The following is a 10,975-nucleotide window of genomic DNA, read 5'->3' as shown; positions in this document are numbered from 1 at the left end:
CAAAAATGCTTTGGCCATCTGCTATCTAACCATAAATGGAGAATGAGGAATGCTCTGATCTATGCAAATTTTTAGTGTTCAACATTGAAGATCTCTATATCATGAAACACTCCATTCCTAAGTGTAGCCTATAGAGATTCCACGAACCTAACATAACCTACGTGCAGCATAGGCATATTTGTTAAAAATATATTTTAAAAATATTGTTAAATGGTTATTTAGTCATTTAGCATTATTAATTGTTAGAGTTTGGTTAGCAATAAATGTGAATTAGTAAGGGTATTATGTTCATTCTCATTGTACTTGATATATATTATAAATAGAGGGAGAGACCTATCATTGAGTTTAGGTCTTCCATTTTACCCAATTATTCAACAAATAGATTACCAAAAAAAAAGGACATAAATTTTATTGTTCAAATGTATAAGAGTAAAGAAATGCGTGAGAGAAAAACTCAACTCAAATTTTTTTTATTTTTTGGCTAAAGGAGGGCGGCACCTCCAATTATTTATTGATATACCCTTACTTTTGGCGGAGGAATACCATGTTTACAAGACAAGTATTGGGCGATTACAGATAAAAAACATTAAAGGCATTCCAAAAATAACACCAACAACCAACCAAAACAGAACTACAAATCCAAACAAAGCTAAATAAGAAACAAATCTAAGCAGGCCTATCAAAGCAAAAAAAAAAAAAAACTAAAATCTAAACCAACCAAACAAAAATCGAGAGGATGAACTAATGACAAAAGGAAGTGAGACCCAACCTATCCATCCAAATGATACCTTTCAGAAAACATGGTAAAAGATGTTGTTCTTCGTAGATGATATTGTTTCCCATTTCTCCTTCTCTAGCGAGAAAATCAGCCGCACTATTGTCTTCCCTATATTGATGGATCACCATGAAATTCACTCCTTAAACTCAACAAAGCCATGGTTTGGTTTTGACAGCATTGATCTGTGTTTGCCATCCCAAAGAATGTTTGCTATTTTTAATGTAATATAAGATATGGAGTAAAGAAATGTGTAAGGGAAAAGATTCAACTCAACTCAACAAGGACATGGTTTGGGGCCTGGGGTTTGGCTGCATTGATCCATGTTTGCCATCCCAAAGAATGTCTACTAGTATATTTAAGATCATATAATACAAGATAAGTAAATATATAATTATAATCAGAATCAATAATATTATGTCCACGTATGATCACTTAGTTATTGTATCATTCTGATCTACCATATCTAAATATCAAATGCAAACAATGATCCAATCCATTTCAGGCCAACTTCAAGTCAGGATAATGAGAAGTGGAGTTCATCCATGCATAGAGGTTAGAGCGAAGAAAGCAGCTAGATTGGTCAGTGGTGTGGATATAACTCAGGTTCTGATTTGGTAACATGTACAGAGTTTGTTTTGCTTCAGAGTCTAAGGTGCTTATGCACTGTGTTATTGGTTATGCCTCTAGGTTCTCTGTTTTTGTCAAATCTGGGTGTTGTAATACAGCTCCCAAGTTAAATTTATTCCCATATTAATGTAATACCGATTGCAGATTTAAAAAGAGGGTATGATGCTGCATACATCACAAGATACAAAACATGCCTGCACAGAAAAACATAGCCATGTCCAGATCATAGAAGAAATTAATTGAACAAACAAGAAGAAATGCAATTAATGGTTAAAAAATAATATATTTAACCTGCTTTAGGCCAGAGCCCAAGGTCAGACCAATTAAGTGTTCCATACAGCTGAAAAAGAGTTTCCTGTATCTAAGAACACAATGCCAGCAACATAATCCTTTGTTGCAGCTGAAGCAGCTTGGAGGCAAACCTAATAATACAGAATAACAAGGATAAGCAGTAACGTAAATATATATTCCATGTTTTAATAATAATCTAAACATAAACTCCACTTTTTAACCAATAGAAGCATCCAGGTATCACTATAAAACCAGAAATATAAAAGCCTAAAACCGTATGAGCCCACTGAAATGTCATGATATGATCGTATCACAATGCCTCAGCCAAATGCTATAGTTTGTTTCAGAATCTGAGCAAATGTATTTGGCCAAATTTAAAATTGATCCCCTTTTATAATCACAACACCAGATGAAGCATTAATTATGCAATATAACTATGACAAGAAGAAATAGGAAGGTAAATTACACAAGAAAAAACAACACAAAACAAACAGAAAGATTTATGTTGGTTGGCTTTGAAAGCCGACATGCATGGGTAAGGGATGAAAATTCACTCCATGAATCAAATAACACGGTGAAAGATTAGAATCCTTCAAATGCTCGAACACTAACCTCAGATAATTGTCCAAACTAATGAACAAACATGTGTGTGCCCATGCGTGTGTTTATATATACACAACAACAAAAAACCAAGCCTTAAGTCCCACTAAGTGGGATCGGTTACATGAATCCTTTTTTGCCAATTGTCTTGGATCCAGGTCAAGTAGACCTGGGTCTTCGGGTCGGGTATGGATGTTCGAATTAGGTTATTGGACCTGGATCAGATCTTTTGAATTCTCGCATTCAGGTTTTGGGCTTTGACTTTCTGATTTGAGTCAAACACCCAAGTCTTTTTAAGGAATTTTAGAGGGATTCTTGGGTTTACTGGGTCGAAATTGAACTCTGTTCAAGGTTCTATTAGGGATTGACTTTGGGGTCTTCAATCTGAATTTCTAGGACTTTAGGGATTCAAATTTGAACTCAAATTGCAGAGTGTAAAAAAATCTTTTTCAGCTAAAATTCTTTGAACTTAAAATTCAACAATTTAATACAGGGCAAATATTAAAAACAAAATTAAACCAACTAAAAGAATGGGTACCAACCTTTTTGCTCCTCTGTTTCTGAATCTTTTAATTTGCAAACTTGCTCCTTTCCTTTGTCCGAACTCACTGAATTCTCTACTACCAAGCCTTTTTCCAGCCTCCATAATTTGAGCTTTTCGATCTTCGACCTTTTCTCAAACCTTCCGATCTCAACCTCGTAACTTCTTTATGCTTTTACTCTTTTTCAGTAATCAATCCTTTTCCAATTTTCCTTCCCCCTTCAACTCTCTCAAGATCACTATTTATATGCCAAGGGAAAAGCAACCAATTAACTCTAATTGATCAATCAAATTTAACACTGACTGATTGATTTTTATTTTTTGTTATTTTGATTTGCAATCACTAATCTATTACTAGCTAAAATTTTTCTTGTGATGTCTGTGCAGGTGTAAAGATGGAAGATCTGGCCCACCAGATTTTTTTTTTTCATTTTCAAATTTTCATATATTTTTTATTCATTTTTTATTGTATTAATAAATATTTAGAAAACAATATACAAATTAGACTTGAATGGGAGATCATACCTAAGAAAAGACCCAAGAGGGCACTAAAAATAAGAAAAACCCAAATTTTGTTATATAGTGCCCTGGACAAAATGGGGTGTCTACAGGGTTGAGTGAAGACCATACCACAGGGGCGCCGCTCCAACACTAACCTTAGATAATTGTCCAAACTAATGAAGAAATATGTATGTGTGTGTGTCTATATATTATATATATATAATTAGATATACGCGTGTGTGTTTGTGTAAGTGCATATGTATACATGACCCATGAGACCCTTTCCCTCATTGGCTATGTCCCTCAGAAAAAGGGCCCATACCAGTGGGCCTGTGGAAAGGAATTCAAGACAGCTTGAAAAAAAAAAAAAAAAAACACCACCACCAAGATTTATGTGGTTTGGCCTTCAGCTATTCTACAGACAAAACAAGGTGGAGATTTTGCTATGAAATAAAAAAATAATAATAAGGAAACAAAAAAAATAAGGATTGGTACAAAAGGGAGATTGAGCTAAACCTTATACACCCAAGCCTCAAATACACCCATCTAGGCTTCTCTCACAAGTGCTCACAACACAGGACTCTTTTCTGACTCATTACAAATCTCCCCTTCTACATGTTGATTTGTAGCACGGATAGAAAACAAAGGCACTAACCAAAGCAAGCTTCTTTACGAAAACAGCCCCCAGGCTGACGCACAGTACTAAATGAATGATCTCAATACCCAATTAACTTCTAAAATGCACAATCACATGCATTATAATGATCAACTAATTGGATGTTTATCAGTGCAATAACTAGAATTCCTAGCTGTGTTTCACTGGAAATGATGACCCAACTAGTTCTGTCAACTGTCCTTTGCAAAATCCCCCTTGAAGAACATTGATCTTTATAAACAATCATAATTATTTAATTTGGCATTTTTTGCACAGAATTAAATCTCATATGTCAGAAGCTATACGAGAATGTTCAGAGTTCAGACTCGAGATACCCTTCACATCCAGTGGATAAAACATTTCTATTCTGTCAAGCATTTTCCAATAACTCCATGCCATTTGACCATGGATGAGACTTGATGCGGGCCACCTATAATACAGAGGACCTTAGTAATGCGCCACTGGCAGATGAACTTTAGCAGATGAGCTCTAACAGTTGTAGCATATGCACTGAGCAAAGTGATGTTGAGATGCGCTCTAACAGTTGTATGACATGTGTTTTAGCATATCCGATGTATAAGAAAACTTAGCCCTTGTCGCATATCTGCTGCAGCATTTGTAGCATATATCAGCAGTTAAGCTATCGCAAGTCAGCTGTTGAGCTAGTGCTGTAGCTGTCACATATCCGGCGTTAAGCTATTGATACACACAGAACAGCTTAACATGTTAGATTGGCAGTGGCTCTGATGTGCTAGCATCCATTGAAGTAATTAGATATTGGCTAGTAACAAATATTGCTTTTAAAAGTTGACCTGCTTCAATCTGTCTGCGGTAGACTGTTGTTCCTCAAAAGAAACTAAGAAATTCATGAACCAGTGAATCTTCCACTGAACCCTTTCACTTCCATTTTTATTTTTCTTTTTGGCTACACCAAATGATCTCTCTCTCTCTCACACACAATTGCTGCCATCGTTTCATTCTTCTACTCTTGAAGTTTGAAAATTTGCACAGGCGGTGCTCACAAAATCACATTTAAAAGAATTGACAGGGACCATATGTATGCCTCAGCAACCTGATATATACATCAGCAGTCGGGGGGGCGGGGGGAAGAACCATATATATATGTGCCCCAATCCATCAATTCTTAATTATGAAATTAGATACCATACCTTCACAATTCAGAGCATGTTAAATGTTTTGTTTATTTAGTCTTCCAACTATTTATCTTACTCCGCGAATGATGAATGCATTATTCTTGAAGTTCTCTCATTAATTTCAACAGATTTGAGTTTCAGTTTATGTTATTGGTGCAGCAATGACAAGGTGAGGAAAGTTGGGGGAACAGAATGTGGTATAGCAATGTTATCAGTCCCAGGCCACAGGGATTCATGCAGCAGCCATCTCTGTCATTTGAAAGCCCAACTGTAGAGTTATTTATTCTTGATTTATCACCATATATCCCCGACCTTCCGCACTACAAGTATTCTCTCTATCTCTCTCTCCAAGTTAACCAATTGAAGAAATTATTCCATCTCCCTCAGTGATTCTGAAATAGGATTCCAAGGTTTGTTAGAGACAGAAGTATATTTTGATGCCTTGTTCAAGTGAACCAAGTTCAACTTTGGAGGGAGTGCTGAATACAAGTAGGCATAAGCATGGTAAAGAAATTCCTAAAATCCAAAAGCAACCCGGTTTTGTGTTCAACTTATGGAAGTCAGACTTGCTGTCACAATATTTCATAGAATTTTACAAACAAACAATGAGGATCAATGAAAATAAGTGTTAAAACTTCTGGTGAATGAAAAGTATGTAGCCCACATGTGGCAGTTAATGCCAGAACCACAACCTAAAGAAGTTAGGATAAGAAGTGGTGAACTGGCAAAGATGCATAAACTAAATTGTTGCCATGTGAGTTTTCTCTGCAGGGCAGATGTTGCAAACAGGCAGAAAATGAGGTGGAGAACAACAGACAATTGGAGTTGTCGAAGAGTCATGTGGAAATTATCATGGAATTGGAACTGTCAAGAGAATTCTAAAAATTTGAGAAAGAATAAAAAAAACAAAAAAGGGGCATCCCCTGTCCACAAGGTTCCCCACTTTGCGAGAGTAGGGGGAAGGTCGTTACAATGAACCCAACTTTACCTCTAATTTCATGCAAAGAGGTTATTTCTTTGGACTCAAACCCATGACCAATAGGTCATATCCAAGGCCCACCATCAAATACTTGAGAAAGATATTTTTCAAATTCAAAACAGCAGCCAAGCTGTGGGAAGATAATGGGACCTGGGATAAATGCAAACGGTAGTTAATTGATAGTGGGATTTATACCATAAATTGGATTCCCTCAATATCTTATAGAAGATGGTTCTGGTGGCAAACTTAAGACTCCCTTGGTCAAATGGTCAGTGTTCAAGTCTTGGAAATTATGACTTTCTATTTGAAATAATACCTTAGTATTTAAGTAGAGAAGGTTAGAGGGTAGTCTAATTATCCCGGTGGATTAGTTGAGTGTTCAAAGAGATGATGTCTTTAATATTATCATACAATAGAAAATGTGTATATTCCAATATTTCACTCGAACATCCATCCAAAAGGGATATTTCCTTTACAGGGCATTAAGGATGGTGTAGATGTTAAAAGAAAAATGTGCACTGGGTGTCAGAGTTATTTATTTCGTCAATAGAAAATGATTCTGTTGGATATTTTTGTTGTTATATGAAATGATTCTTGTGTTAATGCAAGCAACTTTAGAAAGAAGATAGTAATAAAAGCAAAAGCAACAAAGTAGATGGCAACCAAACCATACAAAAATTCGTATTAAACTATAATAAATAAAATATAAACATCATCTCAAATCCAAAAGACCTTTTTTTTTGGTACTAAAATCCTAAAGACCTGCTAAGTATGAAAAATAAGGAACATGACACAGAAAGAAATCTCTACAGAAACTGAAAAACAAGAAAATTGGAAGTGTGATTTCCTTCGTCTTAATTTGGTGGAGGAAAGAAGATGGCATCAGACATCCTCTTGGAGCGGAATTGCTTCTCTACATCAGCCGGCACATTGAAGGATGCCTCCAGCACTTCAGGGGACAGTGCCTTCCAAGCTGAAGTCCTTCCTGCTAAATGGGTGAATATGGGACTGCCAACACAAAAATATATATCATCAGAATTCCAACACACTTGCCAAGACATACACAACCATAAAACTCATAAACAACTATCATTATGAAAAGCAAAGGAACCGTCAATATAAGTACTTACTTGGGAGTGGTGATGATGGAGAACCATTCCATCCCAGAAGCATCTGCAAACTTCGAAACCACGAAAAACCTTGGAACAATGAACAAATTGCCCGCCTTGATAGTAGTTTCCAGCACCCTGCGGCCATCAACACCAACAACCTGAACACGGCCGCTTCCCCTAACGATGTAGGTCACTTGGAGCGCAGAGTCACAAGAGAAGCCAGGAGAGCACATAGCACCTCCATCCAGCCTAACCAGATCGGCTCCAAGCCCAACCTCACCAACCAGAGGCAAGTTCTTGGTGTTCAAGACCACAACCCTTCCACCATTCTTAATGTCCACATCCAACGGGGCTTCCTCACAGTTCAATGCCATGCCATCTCTGTGCCCCTCCTTTGGCTCAGGCATCTTGACAGATCCATCCAGCTTTACAATGCCACTGTCGGGCTGCTTCCCTACAAGGGTCTTGACAACATCTGCATCCAAGTCCCAAGCTCGGCTCACAAACTCGGTAGAGAAACCAGTGAAGATGCCATTGGAGCCCGTTAGAAAGAAATCAGTGAATTCGCCGGATTTGTGGGCTTTTGCAGTGTCACCTAAGAAGAGAACAACGAGCTCAGTGTCCTCTTTGTTGTACCACCAGGTGACAACACCAAAAGGAAGGGCGAGTGCGTCGCCCTTCTTGATGGCAACAACCTTCTCTTCGGATTCTGGGAGGACAATTCCGGCAACGCCGCTCCCTGAAGTAATGCAGAGTCAGGGGAGAAGAAAAGGAGTCAGACTAGTCTATGAATTCATAAAACATAAGCAAAAGCATGCTTTATGATCTGGAAAACTTAAACCAAATTTACAAAGCACAGGAACATGGTTAATTTACAGATTGACAATGGAAGCTAAAGCTGGTAGTCCAATTAGAAGGAATAATTTGCCCGAGATTAAGCCATAAATCTAATTAAACTCTTTGCAAGATTTCTCCTTTTTTGATAATTTTACATTAACATTTTTTTCTGGAAAATAAACATCCAAAATAGAAAGAGTAAAAAGTCGCAATAAGCTTTTACTGCTTTAGAGAGGTGAAAATTTTAAGACTGACGAGAGAAGAAACCCAATTGAATGGACGATCAATGGTTCGAAATCAGTGTGGTCTGATCAACTATTTTAACATGAACATGGCACTAATAAAATCCATCAATATTACTAGAAAATTAATAACTTCGGATCAGAAAACAAAAACGCAGCATGACAATCCAATCAGATATAGAGTGATATACCTACGTATGAACATGAACAAAATTTCAATGAATTCGAAAAAAAATAAATAAATAAATAAAAAGATTCACCTTGAAGAACATAGGCGACCTTGGAAGAATCAGAATAGCGAGGGAGCGCAAACCCATCTTTCTCAAGAGCAAGCTTGGCCGCTCCTATGTTGCCTTCGCGCAGCATGGGAAGTTCCGAAGGGCACCATGCGTGGTAGGAGCCCCCATTGTCTCCGTACAACTTCTTGGCCAACTTTGGAGAAAGATCAATTTCCATCTCTTCTTTTCTAGGCAAATAATCTGAGGAACCAAAAAGAAAACAAAGAGAAGCAACCCAAGCAGTAAAGAATTCAAATTTGAGAACTTTCTGTGGAGAAGATGATTGATGACAGTCGCCGGCTGAGGCACCTATAAATAGGCTCTACAGGATTCTAATACGGAGCATTTTCCGTTGAACTAGGATTAGATAACAGAAAGATTTGATCAACATCAAGTTCAAACGAATCAGCGACCAAATCACAGTAATTCCAGTAATTAGTCGTATTATCGGAATATATCTTACAAAAAAGATAAATACGCAGCTTTCTGATTAAACTTCCCTTTCCGCGTTTGTTTCTCTCTTGAGTATTTTCCTTTCCTGCGCGATGTTGGTGGGTCAGATTACATGAAAACGTAGAATCATCATTATCAAAACTCTATTTCATGTATTTTCAATTTTGTATTATGCATTCGTTAATCATCATTATCAAAACTCTATTTCATGTATTTTAAATTTTGTATTATGCATTCGTTAGTGGATCTATGATGTCACCGAAAAAATTAGGAATCTATGATGTCACCGAAAAAATTAGGAATGCATAATTATTTCCGAAAACAGAAAACCTAAAATTGGACAAAAACTGAATTATTTCACATTTTAGGTTGTAGTTTTTTAAGATTGATGACCAAAAAATTAAATTAGGTTCTCATTATCACTAGACTATTTAATATTATTTCTATTTTCTGTTTTTGACGTGAAAAATTAGGTTATGATAGCAGATTTGTATGAATGACTAGTATTTTAATTTTAGGAGCAATTTTTTGAAAACAAAGCAATTTTTGGCTATTACATTAAAAAATTAAGAAAATAAAAATTAGAAATAGACACAAAAAATTTGAAACATGTTTTTTTTAATATTTTGAAAACTTAAATAAATTAAAAACAGAACCATGTTCATTTTTTTTCTTCATGCAATTAACACTCAAAAAATATGATTTGAAATAAAAAATAAAAAAATATAAATTTAAAAATATTATAGCAGAAATAAAATTTAATTACAAAAATTATTTTATTTAATTGTTATATATTTAAACAAGTTTTGTCGTGATCCAATAGAAATCACTAAAAATGGTTTTTCATGACTTTCATTTTTTTTTTTTCAAATTTTCAGAAATTTTTTGAATATTTGTATTTTAATTACATTTTAAATTCACAAGGTTTGCTTTAATTTTAATTAAAAATTTCATATAAGTTGAAATATTTAATAAAAAAATTGATTTTGAATATGAAATTATTTTAACAATTACCACAACAATTAAAAATTCATAAAAAATAATATTTCGTTGTGAAAATAAACAGTAAAAATAGAAATTTGTCAAAATAAACAAACACGTGTAATTTTACACTATACATCAATAAAAAGAGAGAATAAGAAATGGAAATGATGCTAAACAATTTCTGAGATTAAAAGTTTATAGTTTTCAGTTATTATGATAACTTGTTTCTATAGAGTATAACATTTAAAATTTAATTTTGTGAATAAAAATATTTCTTCTATAGAAGATTTTAATAAAAATTAAAATGAAATGACAATGTGGATTTAAAATATAATTAAAATTAAAATATCTATAAAATTTTTCAATTGTCATTACAATAAGATTATTTATGAAATATTTTCTATTTTGTTTTATTATTTGAATAAATAAATAATTTTATTTATTATCTTTATCAAATTATTGATGCAAAAAAACATAAATCATGAGAGAGAGAGAGAGAGAGAGAGAGAGAGAGAGAGAGATTTATTATAATTTAAAAGCTTCAAAACTATGGAAATTTTTTTAATGGATTTCATTTTTAATATTAAAATATAATTAAATTTATAATTAAATAATAGAATTCTTTTATGAAACTTTAAAATGGCCAATAGGCATAATATATGTTGTAAAAGATGCAAGAAAATAAATAGATATGAGACAAAAAATTTACGTAGTTCAGCTATGGCTACTCCACGGGCGGATGAGATAAAAAACTTCACTATTTCGGGAGGAATTACAAGATAATTTGGAACCGATCTTGTACAAAATATTTATCTGTCTCTTCTCTTCTCTCATCCTTTCTGTATGCCTATAATCTTCAAGCATTTTTTTTGTGTGTATGCCAAAGTGAGAGCGAGAGGGCCCTTTTATAAAAGGGGTGGAAGAAGAAGAGTGGAAGATGAAG

General features: G+C 34.7%; 1 protein-coding gene across 1 annotated transcript; it reads right to left on the bottom strand.

The window, feature by feature from the left end:
- Positions 1-6,782: 6,782 nt before the first annotated feature.
- Positions 6,783-9,240, bottom strand: LOC131149347 (glutelin type-D 1-like). The gene is made up of 3 exons (XM_058099723.1): positions 8,578-9,240; positions 7,257-7,977; positions 6,783-7,134 (listed from the first exon to the last, which is right to left on the bottom strand). Exons 1-3 carry the CDS (start codon positions 8,771-8,773, stop codon positions 6,981-6,983), a joined length of 1,071 nt encoding a protein of 356 aa, XP_057955706.1. The 5' UTR covers positions 8,774-9,240; the 3' UTR covers positions 6,783-6,980.
- Between the last annotated feature and the right edge of the window lie 1,735 nt (positions 9,241-10,975).

This window comes from Malania oleifera, chromosome 2, assembly GCF_029873635.1.
Source record: "Malania oleifera isolate guangnan ecotype guangnan chromosome 2, ASM2987363v1, whole genome shotgun sequence".
Taxonomy (NCBI): domain Eukaryota; kingdom Viridiplantae; phylum Streptophyta; class Magnoliopsida; order Santalales; family Ximeniaceae; genus Malania; species Malania oleifera.
The sequence above is the reverse complement of the archived record's forward strand: the minus strand, read 5'-3'. Positions and strand labels throughout refer to the sequence as shown.

What these genes read in the sequence shown, in the direction of transcription:
- LOC131149347 (XM_058099723.1), bottom strand. Translation starts at nt 8,773, where the DNA reads ATGGAAATTGATCTTTCTCCAAAGTTGGCCAAGAAGTTGTACGGAGAC. An exon ending in GGTCGCCTATGTTCTTCAAG is followed by an intron (nt 7,978 to 8,577) that starts GTGAATCTTTTT and finishes GCATTACTTCAG; the next exon opens with GGAGCGGCGTTGCCGGAATT. An exon ending in TCCATCATCACCACTCCCAA is followed by an intron (nt 7,135 to 7,256) that starts GTAAGTACTTAT and finishes TTGTGTTGGCAG; the next exon opens with TCCCATATTCACCCATTTAG.